The 16,655-nt window shown below is 53.7% G+C and overlaps 1 protein-coding gene across 1 annotated transcript; it reads left to right on the top strand.

Moving 5' to 3' along the window:
- Nucleotides 1-329: 329 nt before the first annotated feature.
- ip6k1 (inositol hexakisphosphate kinase 1) lies at nucleotides 330-15,593 on the top strand (the record flags this gene model as incomplete). Its single annotated transcript, XM_080545831.1, has 8 exons — nucleotides 330-422; nucleotides 849-863; nucleotides 1,702-2,188; nucleotides 8,773-8,977; nucleotides 10,602-10,783; nucleotides 13,666-13,841; nucleotides 14,835-15,173; nucleotides 15,345-15,593. The coding sequence occupies 8 exons, from the start codon at nucleotides 330-332 to the stop codon at nucleotides 15,591-15,593; spliced, it is 1,746 nt and encodes a 581-aa protein (XP_080401957.1).
- Nucleotides 15,594-16,655: the final 1,062 nt, after the last annotated feature.

Here is a 16,655-nt window from a genome sequence, read left to right as displayed (position 1 = left end):
TTTGGTCTGCTAAATGGTAAAAGAAAAAAAAAAAAGTACTTGTGTGCGTGCTGCTGTTGTGTTTGAGCGCCTCTGGTAAAGATGGTGGTGTTGAGTAGGGGTGTAACGGCACACGTATTCGAAACGAATGCAGCGTTCTTTTACCCACTGCACTTTTTGGGTAAGTAATCTCAGCTAGTACGCATGCGCACACATGCCACAGAGAGATTGATTTGTTAGTCATTTAGAAGGCGTGATGGCGAACGCAGATAAACTAGAGCTTGAAGTTCCTCCAGCTTCCCTTAAATCTCCTGTTTGGGAAAACGACGGTTTCTCAGTTACCTACAATGATGATGGACAAAGACAAGGTGGATCAGACCAAAGCTGCCTATACGTACCAAACCGAAGTTTTTGCGTACCGTTACACCCCTAGTGTTGAGGGGGTTAGATGGTGGGGGGGGGGGTGGATGGATGTATGTCAAGAAGAGGAATTGTATGGGCAGGTGTGTGGAATGCAAGAGGCCCCTATCTCCCCTGGGGGGGCTGTGACTGTGGACATGAGACCCCCCCCCGTCTGCCTGGTAGACCCCCCCTGTCTATCACTCACTCACTCAAACACACTTAACACACACTCTCACACACACTCACGGCACCACATTCAGGCCTAATAGGAAATTCTTGGAACGCAACTCTGCATACGGCAAAGATCAATCACTCAATTAAGCCTCTCTGACTTTCTCTGTCACCCCCCCTCTCTTTCTTGCTCTCTATCTCTCTCTCTCTCTCTCTCTCTCTCTCTCTCTCTCTTTCTCTCTCTCACACACATACACACACTCTCAATCTCCACCCCCCCACTCCCTCTGTGCCAGTGCAACAACAGATGGGTGAGTGACGTGTTGGTGGCTGATAACCTTCTAAGGACATCAGACACACTGTCCCCCCCACACTGATCCCTGGGCGCACGCAGCTAAGACATCCAGCGCAGGGGGGGGGGGGTCTTCATATGGACCGCTACGCTATGTTAGTTATGAGTTAGCCAGCATAGCTTAGCCGTCCAGCCATGTAGCGGACAGATTGGTCTATACTAGGGGAGACGAGAGAGCAACTTACTGTTACTAGAGAGCTCAGTGACTGAGGTGTGTCTGTCTGTCTGTCTGTCTGTCTGTCTGTATATCTGTTTGGTGTGTGTGTCTGAGTGCAGAGTGGTGGAAGATTGGGGGTCCTGACACCGTAAGAGAGTGGGGTGGGAGAGAGGAGAACTGTGACGCCTGGTCCCAGACACCAGTCTGAGATCGATCGTGTGTGTGTGTGTGTGTGTGTCTGTGCGTGTGTCTGTGCGTGTGTGTGTCTCTGCGTGTGTGTGCGCACGGGAGCGTGTCTCTCTCTCTCTCTGCTGATGAGGAGCAGGCTAATTAAATAAACGCTGCGCTGCTGTGCGGAGCCGTGAGATGAGCAGATATGGGGTATTAAAGCCGTTGGTTCTGTGCAGGGCAGGCAGTCATTTCTGTGTGACGGATGTCGTGTAAGTAAGTCATGTGTGTGTTTGAGTTTTGAATGTTTCTCATCCACCAACAAACACCCTGGGAGGTAGAGACCGTACCCTGTGACTAACTCTTTCCATCTTTCTCCTCTCTCTCTCTCTCTCTCTCTCTCTCTCTCTCTCTCTCTCTCTCTCTCTCTCTCTCTCTCTCTCTCTCTCTCCCCCCTCCTCCTCCTCCTCAGGAGGCGTCAGGCGTGACGTGCCCCAGTGCTCCCCGTCGAGCCGGGAGGATTGATTGGTTGGCGGGCGTGGCCGGCGGGCTGGCTCCTCCCCCTCCCGGCGGCAGCGTGCGCTCCCAGCCGCCCCCCCCCTGCGCCACCGCCGCCCCCCCCCGCTCACCAGGAGGCCTGCGAGCCCGAGCCCATGCCCCCAGCGGCGCCAACAACGCCATGTGCCCGCCCCCGGCGGTCGCCATGGAAGCCACGGGCAAGCCGCACGGCGGGGCCGGACAGCAGGCGGGGGGGGGAGGGGGAGGGGGGTTGGCCCAGCCTCCCCCTCCACGGCGGCCGGGGGGCGTGCCCCTGGAGCCCTTTGTGCACCAGGTGGGGGGCCACACCAGCATGATGCGCTACGACGACCACACGGTGTGCAAGCCCCTCATCGCCCGCGAGCAGCGCTTCTACGAGTCCCTGCCCCCCGAGATGAAGGAGTTCAGCCCCGAGTACAAAGGTGAGAGAGAGAGACAGGTCAGGAGTGGTCAGAGACAGACAGACAGACAGGTCAGGAGGGACAGAGACAGACAGACAGACAGACAGGCAGGCAGGCAGACAGACAGGTCAGGAGGGACAGAGACAAACAGACAGGTCAGGAGGAAGAGACAGACAGGCAGGCAGGCAGACAGGTCAGGAGGGACAGAGACAGACAGACAGACAGACAGGCAGGTCAGGAGGAAGAGACAGACAGACAGACAGACAGGCAGACAGGTCAGGAGGAAGAGACAGACAGACAGACAGGCAGGCAGACAGACAGGTCAGGAGGGACAGAGACAGACAGACAGGTCAGGAGGAAGAGACAGACAGACAGACAGGTCAGGAGGAAGAGACAGACAGACAGGTCAGGAGGAAGAGACAGACAGACAGGTCAGGAGGAAGAGACAGACAGGTCAGGAGGGACAGAGACAGACAGACAGACAGGTCAGGAGGAAGAGACAGACAGGTCAGGAGGGACAGAGACAGACAGACAGACAGGTCAGGAGGAAGAGACAGGTCAGGAGGGACAGAGACAGACAGACAGGCAGGTCAGGAGGAAGAGACAGACAGACAGACAGGCAGACAGGTCGGGAGGAAGAGACAGACAGACAGGTCAGGAGGAAGAGACAGACAGACAGACAGACAGGTCAGGAGGGACAGAGACAGACAGACAGGTCAGGAGGAAGAGACAGACAGGTCAGGAGGGACAGAGACAGACAGGTCAGGAGGAAGAGACAGACAGACAGACAGGTCAGGAGGAAGAGACAGACAGACAGGTCAGGAGGAAGAGACAGACAGACAGACAGGTCAGGAGGAAGACAGACAGGTCAGGAGGGACAGAGACAGACAGACAGACAGGTCAGGAGGAAGAGACAGACAGACAGGTCAGGAGGAAGACAGACAGGTCAGGAGGGACAGAGACAGACAGACAGACAGGTCAGGAGGGACAGAGAGAGACAGGTCAGGAGGGACAGAGACAGACAGACAGACAGGTCAGGAGGAAGAGACAGACAGACAGACAGGTCAGGAGGAAGAGACAGACAGACAGACAGGTCAGGAGGGACAGAGACAGACAGACAGACAGGTCAGGAGGGACAGAGACAGACAGGTCAGGAGGGACAGAGACAGACAGGTCAGGAGGGACAGGGAGAGAGACAGGTCAGGAGGGACAGGGAGAGAGACAGGTCAGGAGGGACAGAGACAGACAGGTCAGGAGGGACAGGGAGAGAGACAGGTCAGGAGGGACAGGGAGAGAGACAGGTCAGGAGGGACAGACAGACAGACAGGTCAGGAGGGACAGACAGACAGACAGGTCAGGAGGGACAGAGACAGACAGGTCAGGAGGGACAGAGACAGACAGGTCAGGAGGGACAGGGAGAGAGACAGGTCAGGAGGGACAGGGAGAGAGACAGGTCAGGAGGGACAGAGACAGACAGGTCAGGAGGGACAGGGAAGGTCAGGAGGGACAGGGAGAGAGACAGGTCAGGAGGGACAGGGAGAGAGACAGGTCAGGAGGGACAGAGACAGACAGGTCAGGAGGGACAGGGAGAGAGACAGGTCAGGAGGGACAGAGACAGACAGGTCAGGAGGGACAGAGACAGACAGGTCAGGAGGGACAGGGAGAGAGACAGGTCAGGAGGGACAGAGACAGACAGGTCAGGAGGGACAGGGAGAGAGACAGGTCAGGAGGGACAGGGAGAGAGACAGGTCAGGAGGGACAGGGAGAGAGACAGGTCAGTTCAATTCTTGGAACACAAGTGTGATATGTGGTATTTACCTAGCAACAGTACTTTGATTGACTGCAAAAGGAAGCATCATAATGTATGCGTCTTTGGTGAATAAGGGGTACGTTCGTAAATTCGCTCTGGTTTCAACGTCATCGAGCGCTCTGAAATCAGTGAATTTGCGAATACGGCCACTTAAAAGTCTTGACAAACTATCTGTAAACATGCCGGACACCAACGATAACATGACCAGGATTTCGCATCAACCGTTCCTCATTCCACCATGTCAGCCTGCCGGAGGAGGGCCTGGGCCAGGAGGGGCTCAGACAGGATGGGAGGATGTTAGGATGTTAGACCATGACACTAGACAGCCACCGTCAAGGACAGAGCCAGGCCATTAACGAGAGGGAGGGAGGGAGGGAGGGAGGGTGGGTGCAATAGGGAGGAAGATAGAGAGTGAGAGTAAGAGAGAAGTGTTTAAAAGGAAACACATGCCCCACTTCCACTGTTCTGCTTTTCGTCCTCGTGGTTAGTCACACGGTTTTCTCTCTGCTGTGGCAACAAGGGCACACACACACACACACACACACACACACACACACACACACACACACACACTCACACGTACATCTACCATACTCAGACATCTACCATACTCAGACCACATCTACCATACTCATAGGGCTTACACACCGGCAGTTCCGAACGCCGGTTCGCGTTCGCGTACCGAAACCTCCGAACGTTGGCGCTGTCTGGCGAACGGTACACTGGTATAAACGCGGGCTCGTTCGCCAGACAGCGCCAACGTTCGGAGGTTTCGGTACGCGAACGCGAACCGGCGTTCGGAACTGCCGGTGTGAAAGCCCTATCAGACATCCACCCTACTCAGACATCTACCATACTCAGACATCTACCATACTCAGACATCTACCATACTCAGACCACATCTACCATACTCAGACAACATCTACCATACTCAGACATCCACCATACTCAGACATCTACCATACTCAGACCACATCTACCATACTCAGACATCTACCATACTCAGACATCCACCATACTCAGACATCTACCATACTCAGACCACATCTACCATACTCAGACCACATCTACCATACTCAGACAACATCTACCATACTCAGACAACATCTACTATACTTAGTTAGCCTGACGGTTGGTGAGACAGACATCAGATGGTGAGACAGACATCAGATGGTGAGACAGACATCAGATGGTGAGACAGACATCAGTTGGTGAGTCAGACATCAGATGGTGAGACAGACGTCAGATGGTGAGACAGACGTCAGATGGTGAGACAGACATCAGATGGTGAGACAGACATCAGATGGTGAGACAGACATCAGATGGTGAGACAGACGTCAGATGGTGAGACAGACATCAGTTGGTGAGACAGACGTCAGATGGTGAGACAGACGTCAGATGGTGAGACAGACATCAGATGGTGAGAGACATCAGATGGTGAGACAGACGTCAGATGGTGAGACAGACATCAGATGGTGAGACAGACATCAGATGGTGAGACAGACATCAGATGGTGAGACAGACATCAGATGGTGAGACAGACGTCAGATGGTGAGACAGACGTCAGATGGTGAGACAGACCAGTGCGTCAGGAATAGAGGACGTTGGAGCTGATGAGGAATGTTGCCTTGGCTTGTTTACCAGCCTGTCCATGTTGCTAACTCACTAATGTAATACCAGTATGCCCCACCCTTGCCCTCTCCCTAGCCCCCCCCCCCCCCCCACACCGCCCTCCTCGAGCCCATGTGTGTTAAGGCTGGCATCATCGGTCACAGGTTTTGACAGCTAATAAAAGCATTGCAGTGGAAAAGCGTTGGCGTGGGTTATGACTGCAAGACACGGCCTGTCTGTCCTTTAATTAGAGAATGTCCTCTCTCTCTCTGTCTCTCTCTATCTTTCCCTCCCTGTCTCCTTGTGTCTCTCTCTGCCTCTCGGTCTCTCTGCCTCCCTTCCTGCCTCTCCCTGTCTCTCTCTTTCTCTCTCTGACTCCCTCCCTCTCTCTCTCTCTCTCTCTCTCTCTCTCTCTCTCTCTCTCTCTCTCTCTCTCTCTCTCTCTCTCTCTCTCTCTGAATGAGGCCATTCCTGGATGTGAAAGGCTTTATTTGAGGAATCCTGGCCCAGATATCCCAGTGGGTCAGAGCTATCGCTCCTACATGATTCTGCATAAGGCGTTTGTTTATGCCTTTGAGTTTGCATTGGCAGTAATGACATTGAACACGTGTAACTGGATACAGTACATTGAATATTTGGCCAATGAAATGTAATCAACGTTCTTGTTGTTTATGAGTGCAATTATACAGCCTGGGCAGAGACTGAGTGGATGTTCTGGTGATCTACTGGGCTGTCTCTCTCTCTCTCTCTCTCTGTGTCTCTCTCTCTCTCTCTCTCTCTCTCTCTGTCTCCCCCTCTCTCTGCCTTTCTGTCTCTCTGCATGTCGGACTGTCTGCCTGTCTGTCTCTCTGCTTGACTGTTAGCCTGTCTGTCTGTCTGTCAGTCTGTCTCTCTGCCTGCCTGCCTGTCTGTCTGTCAGCCCTGTCAATATCCCCCCACTGGAGTGCCTTCCATTGGCTGGGAATCCCCCATCCGCACCATGTATGTGCACGTTTGTATGTAACTCACACACGTGCACACAGACGGATCAAAGCTAAATAAATACATCCACCCACCCCCCACCCCCCAGCTTCAGCGCCAGGCGTCCTATTTCAGGCAGGGAGGGCGGGAGTATCGGTCGCAGGTCCACCGTTTTTTTGGTTGTTTTTGTCCATCTCTAATCTGTGCCGCTCCATAGCGGGTCGCACAGAGGCTATAAATAGCCCCCCTGCCTGCCCCCACACACACACACACACAGCCAGGGAGGCTGGCATTGTTGACACATGACAACAAGCAGAGAGGAATGGGGGAGAGACTATGAAAGGTATGCATGAACCCAGCGGAAGGTATAAATAGCCGCGGTCGGGGGGAGACGGGGGAGGAACGGGGGAGAGATATGGGGCTCGGGGAACAACAATGTTGGCCTCCCTCCCGCCCCGGTCTGTCCAGGCCGCGGTCGGATGGGTTTGTAGGTCGTCGGTGACATGGCGTTGATCTCCTGCTGCAGGTGCGACAGCTGGCCACGCGACCCCTCTCCTCCCCTTTATACATGTTTGACTTAATTTGATTTGTTAATCTTACGACCTGGGGAAGAGTTGCAGGGGAGGGGAGGGGAGGGGAGAGGAGAGGAGAGGAGAGGAGAGGAGAGGAGGATGATGAATGAAATGGAAAGCAGACATGAGGTGGCCGTGATAGTACGAGGCCAGGTTGGGAGTTTAGCCAGGACACCGGTGTTAACATGCCTACTCGTGCGATAAGTGTCATGTGACGACTTGACTTAAAGTTCGGAAGTAGAACACTCCACAGGCTGGTTAGAGACAGGCTGGTTAGAGACAGAGACAGGCTGGTTAGAGACAGGCTGGTTAGAGACAGAGACAGGCTGGTTAGAGACAGGCTGGTTAGAGCAAAGCTACGGTTTCTTCACAAGTCCTTCAGCACATGATTGATGTGATTGTATAAGAGAAGTCTGTTGTTGTTGTTGTTGTGGTGGTGTAGAATGCATCCTCTCTGAGGTAAACCCAGCTCATTCATGCTGCGTCGAACTCTTGGAAGAGTCGTGCGCCCCGCGCTGTGACAGAGACGCATCACAGTGACGTTGTCTGAGGTGTCATGTTGCCAGCCATTACATTGAGTTACATAAACAGCCCTGATCTCCTGCTACTGAGTGCCAAGCTAAGTTGACCTCTTGTCTTCAGGCAGGGGGGGTGGGTGGGGGCGGGGGGATCACCTGGGATCCAGAACACTGCGTGTGAGTAAGGCCTGATAACGACAGGCCCTGGGGCAGCTGGGTAAACTGAGCCCTGACAGGAGGACCACCCCTGTCTCTCTGTGTTAGAGGGGCTTCACACGCTGCTGCTGCTGCTTCACATGGTCAGACCTGTCCTTCACTGAAACACACACACACTCACACACACACACACACACACACACACACACACACACACACTCACACACCCGCAGCGCAGGGAACACACACACACACACACACACACTCACACACCCGCAGCGCAGGGAACACACACACACACACACACACACACACACAGACGTGCACAGACACAGTCACACTCAGGCAGACACATAAACACACACACACACTCCCTGGTGGAGGACAAGGCGTCTGTGACATCAGCGCTGTCTGTCTCCATTCATTAACTACGGTGGTGGATCACATCATCATGGAGGATAAGGAGGCCGAAGAGCTTCTATCTGGAGTCAGCAGCATGGCCATACTCCTTAACCTAACTCACTCCCTCCCTCCCTCCCTACCCCTCTTTCTGTCTCTCTGTCGCTCTCCTTCTCTCTCTCTGTCTCTCTTTCCCTCCCTCCCTATCCACCTCTCTTCACTCCTCCCCTGTGGTGTATTGTGTGAGGTCTCACTCTGTTGTGACTCTCACCTCTGCCTCCCAGAGTCTGTTTCTGTCTGTTTGTCTGCCTGCCTATTGTCCTGTATGTCTGTGTCTGTCTGTCTGTCTTCTTCCAGCAGTGTTCTGCCTCCCTGCTGTACCAGGCTGCTGTCATGTCAGTGTTGATCATTTCTGAGGGGGAAGTTGTTCATGTGGGCTGAGTGCTTCCCTGCTTCATTCATCTAATCACTGTCAATGGAACCAGAGAGAACCGCTCCTCGAAGCCCTGTCTCATCTCTCATTTCTGTGTGTGTGGTGTGTGTGTGTGTGTGTGTGTGTGTGCGTGTGTGTGTGTGTAGGGGTGGTGCTGGTGTGTTTCGAGGGGGACATGGACGGCTACATCAACCTGGTGGCGTACCCCTACGTGGAGAGCCCTGAGGCGCTGGACCACCAGGACCTGCCGGAGAGGGACCAGCCCCGCAGGAAGCACTCCCGCCGCAGCCTGCACCGCTCCAGCAGCGAGAAGGACGACCGGCCCGCCCACGAGAGCGACAGCTCCGAGAAGTGAGCAGGGCCGTGTGTGTGTGTGTGTGTCTGTGTGTGTGTGTCTCTCGATAGGTGTGTGTGTGTCTCGATAGGTGTTTGTATGTCGATATGTGTGTGTGTGTGTGTGTCTCGATATGTGTGTGTGTGTGTGTGTGTGTGTCTCGATTGGTGTGTGTGTCTCGATAGGTGTGTGTGTGTGTGTGTGTGTGTGTCTCTCGATAGGTGTGTGTGTGTGTCTCTCGATAGGTGTGTGCGTGTCTCTCGATAGGTGTGTGTGTGTCTCGATAGGTGTGTGTGTGTGTGTGTGTGTCTCGATAGGTGTGTGTGTGTGTGTCTCGATAGGTGTGTGTGTGTGTGTCTCTCGATAGGTGTGTGTGTGTCTCTCGATAGGTGTGTGTGTGTGTCTCGATAGGTGTGTGTGTGTGTCTCTCGATAGGTGTGTGTGTGTGTGTGTCTCTCGATAGGTGTGTGTGTGTGTCTCGATAGGTGTGTGTGTGTCTCGATAGGTGTGTGTGTGTGTGTGTGTGTCTCGATAGGTGTGTGTGTGTGTGTGTCTCGATAGGTGTGTGTGTGTCTCGATAGGTGTGTGTGTGTGTGTCTCTCGATAGGTGTGTGTGTCTCGATAGGTGTGTGTGTGCGTGTCTCGATAGGGGTGTGTGTGTGTGTCTCGATAGGTGTGTGTGTGTCTCGATAGGTGTGTGTGTGTGTGTGTCTCGATAGATGTGTGTGTGTGTCTCGGTGTGTGTGTGTGTGTGTGTGTGTGTGTGTCTCGATAGGTGTGTGTGTCTCTCGATAGGTGTGTGTGTGTGTGTCTCGATATGTGTGTGTGTGTGTCTCGATATGTGTGTGTGTGTGTGTCTCGATAGGTGTGTGTGTGTGTGTCTCTCGATAGGTGTGTGTGTGTGTGTCTCGATAGGGGTGTGTGTGTGTGACTCGATAGGTGTGTGTGTGTGTCTCTCGATAGGTGTGTGTCTCGATAGGTGTGTGTGTGTGTGTCTCTCGATAGGGGTGTGTGTGTGTTTGTCCGTCCCTCCCTCCTGGAGGCGGAACATGGAAATACTCTTGTTGAAATTGTGTGTGTGTGTGTGTGGCAGAGTGAGAGTGTGTGTGTATACTTACCCACCATCTGATTGCTATAATCAGAGGAAGTGTTGTTAGTCTATATGCAGACCGAGGGATAAGGGCCAGAAGACACTTTGAGCAACCCCACATCACTGGAAATCACACACAACCAAAACCCTCTTTTCTTTGCTTCTTTTTACCGTCTGTTCTGTCCTACTGACCTTTAGGTCTGTTATCATCCACAGCTGCGGTCTATCGTCTAGTACTCTGCCCTAAATCTGCGATGAGCACATCCTATTTTTAGACTTTTAAATGATTCATATATAGCCATTGTCACGCTGTTTGAATCCCAGGTTTCCTCTTTAACTCTAACATGGTATTTATTTACCTAGCAACAGTACTTCCAAAATGAAGTATCATTTTAGTCACTTTCGGTGAATACAGTCGCCCCTTTAGGCACTCTAGAACGCTGACAATTTGGGACGACTTCATTCACCCCCCGGCACTAATTGAGCCTCCCTGTCCCCCCCCCCCCCTCTGTCCTCCCCTCCCCCTCATCCCCTCATCCACCTCCCCCCAGCCTCCAGGAGCTGAAGAGCCCTCGCCTGGAGCTGCAGATCCACTCGGACGTGCCCTTCCAGATGCTGGACGGGAACAGCGGCCTGAGCTCGGAGAAGATCAGCCACAACCCCTGGAGCCTCCGCTGCCACAAGCAGCAGCTCAGCCGCATGCGCTCCGAGTCCAAGGACAGGAAGCTGTACAGTATCCTTCCTTCCCCCCAGGGGGCAGCGTTCTGGGCTTGTTGATTGGCTGGCACTGTGTTCCACGGGTCGTTTCGGTGTTATTCATCGAAGTGCCTGAAGAAGAGTTTGAAGAGAACAGTTCAGGTCGGCGTTTAGGGTGTCTGTCTGGGTGGTGGTTTTTGGGTTTGAGGTGTGGTGATTGGTTCATAGAAGGAGCCTGTTTTTGTGCCTTGGTTGAATCTAGGCTCTGGGGTGTATTGACGTCAGACCCCCCCCTCCCTAATCTAGGCTCTGGGGTGTATTAACCCCAGACCCCCCCCCCTTATCTAGGCTCTGGGGTGTATTGACCTTTAGACCCCTCCTCCCATTGACCCATCTGACAGTTGACACCTTCCTTATTGATTCCCTCCCTGACACCGGTGATAATAATGAACTGATGTGTTCCTTATTGATCATTATGTCACTATGACGAGGTGAGGTGGTGTTTATTGATTAGATGAGACCGTCCCTCTCACTTACACGTTACCTAACAAGACAGACCAGAGGTTAACTCATCTCATTATAGACCTGGCCAAGGTTACAGCTATGTAAACTAGAAGGTAACATCTGTTAGCTATGTAAACTAGAAGGTAACATCTGTTAGCTATGTAAACTAGAAGGTAACATCTGTTAGCTATGGAAACTAGAAGGTAACATCTGTTAGCTATGTAAACTAGAAGGTAACATCTGTTAGCGATGTAAACTAGAAGGTAACATCTGTTAGCGATGTAAACTAGAAGGTAACATCTGTTGGCTATGTAAACTAGAAGGTAACATCTGTTAGCTGTGTAAACTAGAAGGTAACATCTGTTAGCTATGGAAACTAGAAGGTAACATCTGTTAGCTGTGTAAACTAGAAGGTAACATCTGTTAGCTACGTAAACTAGAAGGTAACATCTGTTAGCTATGTAAACTAGAAGGTAACAGCTACCTGCCAGTAATGTCAACTAGAAGGTAACAGCTATCTGTCTGTGTTCGCTAACAGGAACGCGAGGAGGGACTGTTCTTTCCTAACACCAACAGTCCCGCCGTGCCCTGAACTCTGCGGACGGGTGCGTTTCATCTAATCTGATCTGATAGTTTAATCGGCCCGTATGTTTCCTGCTTAAACCGCTGACCGCAGGAAACTCAAAACAGTTTAAAAAACACAGAGGTCCCACGCTGGTGCACTTGGGCGTCGAGATGTCCTCACCTTGGCCCCCCCCCCGGCGGTGACCCCAGCGGCGTAGGCGGTTGGTTGAAAGCGCTCGGATCAAGTTCGAGTTCAGCCCCGTACGCCACCTGGACCCGTGGAAGCGCCTTGTTGTTTGTTTGAAGTGCTGAGCCGGGCCGCGGCCCCAGAGCCCCCATGTCCCCCCTGTTTGAAGGAAAACATTGTCCTCCTCACACAGCGGTAGAAACCAGAGACGGCCGCAGATTGAATTTATTTTCCGCTGCGCTCAGCCTGGCCTGCACATTCCTGGGTTGTTCGGCTTTTGCCAGTGAAAGAGACAGAGAGAGAGAGAGAGAGAGAGAGAGAAGGAGGAGGGGGGGGGGGGATTAGAAAGATATTTATTTTATCGAGACATTTGAGCACGTTTGAGCTGTTTTTATGTGGTGTTCAAATCAAACGGTGTGAATCCAAAGGGATGTGGCGTATTAGAGGCAGAGGCAGAGACGGAGGACAGAGGACAGAGTTGAAGGACAGAGACAGCTTGCTGGTGGTGCAGAGGAGGACCATTGTGCTGTGACTCATCCAGCAGAGGAAAGGGGGGGGGTGGGCCGTGTAGTCGGTTGTAGGCGTCTGAGGGGGTCACCCAGCCAGCTGCTGGGGTATTATATTCTGTCGTATGAGTCTGGCAGAGTCTCCCACTGGGTCTTATAAGACTGGTGGGTGGACCTTCGTCAAGTCTTTTGTTAATCAGGGCGCGGGGGGGGAGGATTAGACTATGGCAGGTTGCCACAGCCTAGGTAATGGGAAACACTGAGTCTGGTGTCCGCTAAGCTGTTGTCCACATGACTCATTAAGGTCTGAGGTGTCCCACTGCTGCTTCTCCGACCACAGCAACACTGAACAGTGAACACATGGTGGGTGTGGTCTAATTGACCACATGGTGGGTGTGGTCTAATTGACCACATGGTGGGTGTGGTCTAATTGACTACATGGTAGGTGTGGTCTAATTGACCACGTGGTGGCTGTGGTCTAATTGACCACGTGGTGGGTGTGGGCTAATTGACCACATGGTGGGTGTGGGCTAATTGACCACATGGTGGGTGTGGGCTAATTGACCACATGGTGGGTGTGGGCTAATTGACCACGTGGTGGGTGTGGTCTAATTGACCAAATGGTGGGTGTGGTCTAATTGACCACATGGTGGGTGTGGGCTAATTGACCACATGGTGGGTGTGGGCTAATTGACCACATGGTGGGTGTGGTCTAATTGACCACATGGTGGGTGTGGTCTAATTGACCACAGGGTGGGTGTGGTCTAATTGACCAATTAGACATTGTCATACAACGCCAATACCTACCGTTGCCACTTTATAATCATATATTATAACTATAAATGGACATTATAACAGAAATATACATGTTATTTGGCATCAGGACTGTTTTCTCATGCATATGGAGGCCAGTTTCCCCACACACATATAGACGACACCGATAATGAGAAGCCTCTTGGACAGAGAGCCTCCCGTTGAAGGTGTGGTCTTGTCGAGGAGTAGGCCATGTCTCCGACACCTTGTACACGTTCCAAAAACAAAATGGCGATCCAACCAAAACATCAAAACCAAATGCTCCCTTTACACACACACACACACAACGACAACATCCTCCCCTTTCTTGAAAAAAGGCTCCTTGACCACAGCCCCCCTTCCCAGAATTCCTGCTGCTGGAGAACGTGGTGCACCACTTCAGCTACCCGTGCATCCTGGACCTGAAGATGGGCACACGGCAGCACGGCGACGACGCCTCCGAGGAGAAGGCGGCGCGCCAGATGAAGAAGTGCGAACAGAGCACCTCCGCCACCCTGGGGGTCCGCGTCTGTGGGATGCAGGTGAGACACCTCGGGGGAAGGGAGGCAGGGGGAGGGACCAGGGCAGACCAGGGCAGACCAGGGGAGACCAGGGGAGACCAGGGCAGACCAGGGCAGACCAGGGGAGACCAGGGGAGACCAGGGCAGACCAGGGGAGGGAGGCCAGTGGAGGAGAGTCTGTGGGATGCAGGTGAGACACCTCGGGGGAAGGGAGGCAGGGGGAGGGACCAGGGCAGACCAGGGCAGACCAGGGGAGACCAGGGGAGACCAGGGGAGACCAGGGCAGACCAGGGGAGGGAGGCCAGTGGAGGAGAGTCTGTGGGATGCAGGTGAGACACCTCGGGGGAAGGGAGGCAGGGGGAGGGACCAGGGCAGACTAGGGCAGACCAGGGGAGACCAGGGGAGACCAGGGGAGACCAGGGCAGACCAGGGGAGGGAGGCCAGTGGAGGAGAGTCTGTGGGATGCAGGTGAGACACACCTGGCCAGGGACGGAGGACGGGCTCACTGTAATACATGGAACGGAATTAGGAAAGGTATCTCCTCTCTCTCTCTCTCTCTCTCTCTCTCTCTCTCTCTCTCTCTCTCTCTCTCTCTCTCTCTCTCTCTCTCTCTCTCTCTATGAGAGCTCAGACAGCTCTCTATGTGGCTCAGACAAACCCTCAGATCTAGAGAGAGAGAGAGAGAGAGAGAGAGAGAGAGAGAGAGAGAGAGAGAGAGAGAGAGAGAGAGAGAGAGAGAGAGAGAGAGAGAGAGAGATGAATGGACGTGTGTTGTCTAACAAGATTACCCAGAGACAAACGGTAGCCACTGGAGGAGGTGATTGATCCCCCGTTTACAATGCGGAGACAGTAACGGCCGCCTCGCACAATGAGCTGGGTTTACGACCAGCTTCGAAAGGCATTTGACCAAACGCTATTGTTCCTCTGTGACCAATCAGGTCATCGACTCATCCCTTGTTTGTCTTCTCTTGTCATCCCCCTCCCTCTCTCCCCCCCCCCTCCCCTATCTCCCAGGTGTATCAGATGGACACGGGCCACTACCTGTGCAGGAACAAGTACTACGGCCGCGGCCTGTCCATCGACGGCTTCCGCCTGGCGCTGCACCAGTACATGCACAACGGCGCCCGGCTGCGGAAGGACCTGTTCGAGCCCATCCTGCGCAAGCTCCGCAGCCTGAAGGCCGTGCTGGACAGACGGCAGTCCTACCGCTTCTACTCCTCCTCCCTGCTCATCATCTACGAGGGCAAGGGGCCCGAGGGGGGCGAGGGGGGTCGGCAGGCGGTGGGAGAGGCGACCCGTCCTCTCAAAGCGGCAGCCGACCCGCCCTCGGAGAAGGCGCCCCCCGGAGCTCCGGTGCCGGGAGCCGCCGCACAGGGACCAGCGCCGGCGCCGGCACCGTCCGAGCCCCCCAAACCACCTCCTCCTCCTCCTCCTCTTCCTCCTCCTCCTCCTCCTTCTTCTACTCCTTCCCAGCAGCTCTCTCAACCGCCGAGCTCCACCCTCCAGCCCCTCCTCCTCCTCGCAGACCACCACTCCCCCCACCCGGAGCAGCCGCCGCCCCCGCCCTCGGACCCCTCCTCCCGCGACCCCCCTCCCCCGGTGGCGGCGGCGCCACCCAGCGTGGACGTTCGCATGATAGACTTTGCCCACAGCACCTTTAAGGGTTTCCGCGACGACCCGACGGTCCACGACGGGCCGGACCGGGGGTACGTGTTCGGACTGGAGAGCCTCATCAACATCCTGGAGGAGATCAGAGAGGAGCACCTGCAGTAGGTCACACACACCACCCCCCCACCCCCTTCCTCCTCCTCCTCGTCCTCCTCCTCCTCTACCCTAAGTGCTACCCTATCCTCGATATACATTTGGAAGAAAAAAAACAGGAAACAAAAGAACCTACAAGAATCGGCGGAGGTGCTGTTGGGCAGAGTGAGAAGCACATTGGTACGTGAAGGAATGGAGGGAGGAATGGAGGGAGGGAACAGAGGAGGGAGAGTCATCCAGAGACAGGCTGCCCTGCTCTCACTTCTCTCACTGTTGGACTCCTCCTCGCCTGGCTGACGGACACAGGACAGCCTGGGAGCCTCATACAGTCCAACCCTCCTCCTGGACAGAAATGGCTGCCATTCCTCTGGAACAGAAACAGAAGGGGTGCATTGCCACTGTGTGGCCAGTTGAAGTATTGCATTGAGGGGAAACGGGGTGGGATGGGGGGGGGGGGGGGGGGGGGGCGGGATCATTAAAGCAGTCGGAGCTCAGGGTCCGGCCCTGCTATATTACGGGGCCGGTACAGGGAAGTGTTTATCTATCTGTCTATCTGCGTGTGTTTGGGGGGCGGGTGGTGGGTCTTGGGATGGGGGGCATTTAAAGAGAAGCCCCCCCGCCCCCAGCAGTATTCCTACCAGGGGTCTAACAGATGCAGCTTGGCGGTTAGCAGGTTAGCAGGTTATTGTTTGTGAGAGCTTTACTGTAACAGGAGACGAAGGACTTTCTCTTCTTCTCTCTCTCCGACCTGAACAGAATAAAGAGGTTGTGGAACACCTTCAGGCTTCAGATAAAACACCACAGCTCTGCTGTACCGTAATCGCATCTATAACAGGTCACACTTCTAAGTTCTAAAGTTGCTTTTTATAGTTTTATCATATTCAGTTCCACATAGAGACACTGTTTGTTTTTTCCCCAGTTTTTTCTGGGTTAATTGTTTTTTTCTGGGTTTCATTTTAAAGGTATTGTATTATTTTTACAAAAAAAAAATCGTTCTTAAAAGTTTATTTTGTGTCCTTCATCACTCCCCCGCCACCACCAGTCGTCGCCGGTGGGTCTGAGGGGTCATAGACA

Source organism: Nansenia antarctica (assembly GCF_963989245.1).
Source record: "Nansenia antarctica genome assembly, chromosome: 15".
Lineage (NCBI taxonomy): Eukaryota > Metazoa > Chordata > Actinopteri > Argentiniformes > Microstomatidae > Nansenia > Nansenia antarctica.
This window is presented reverse-complemented; position numbering and strand designations above follow the sequence as displayed.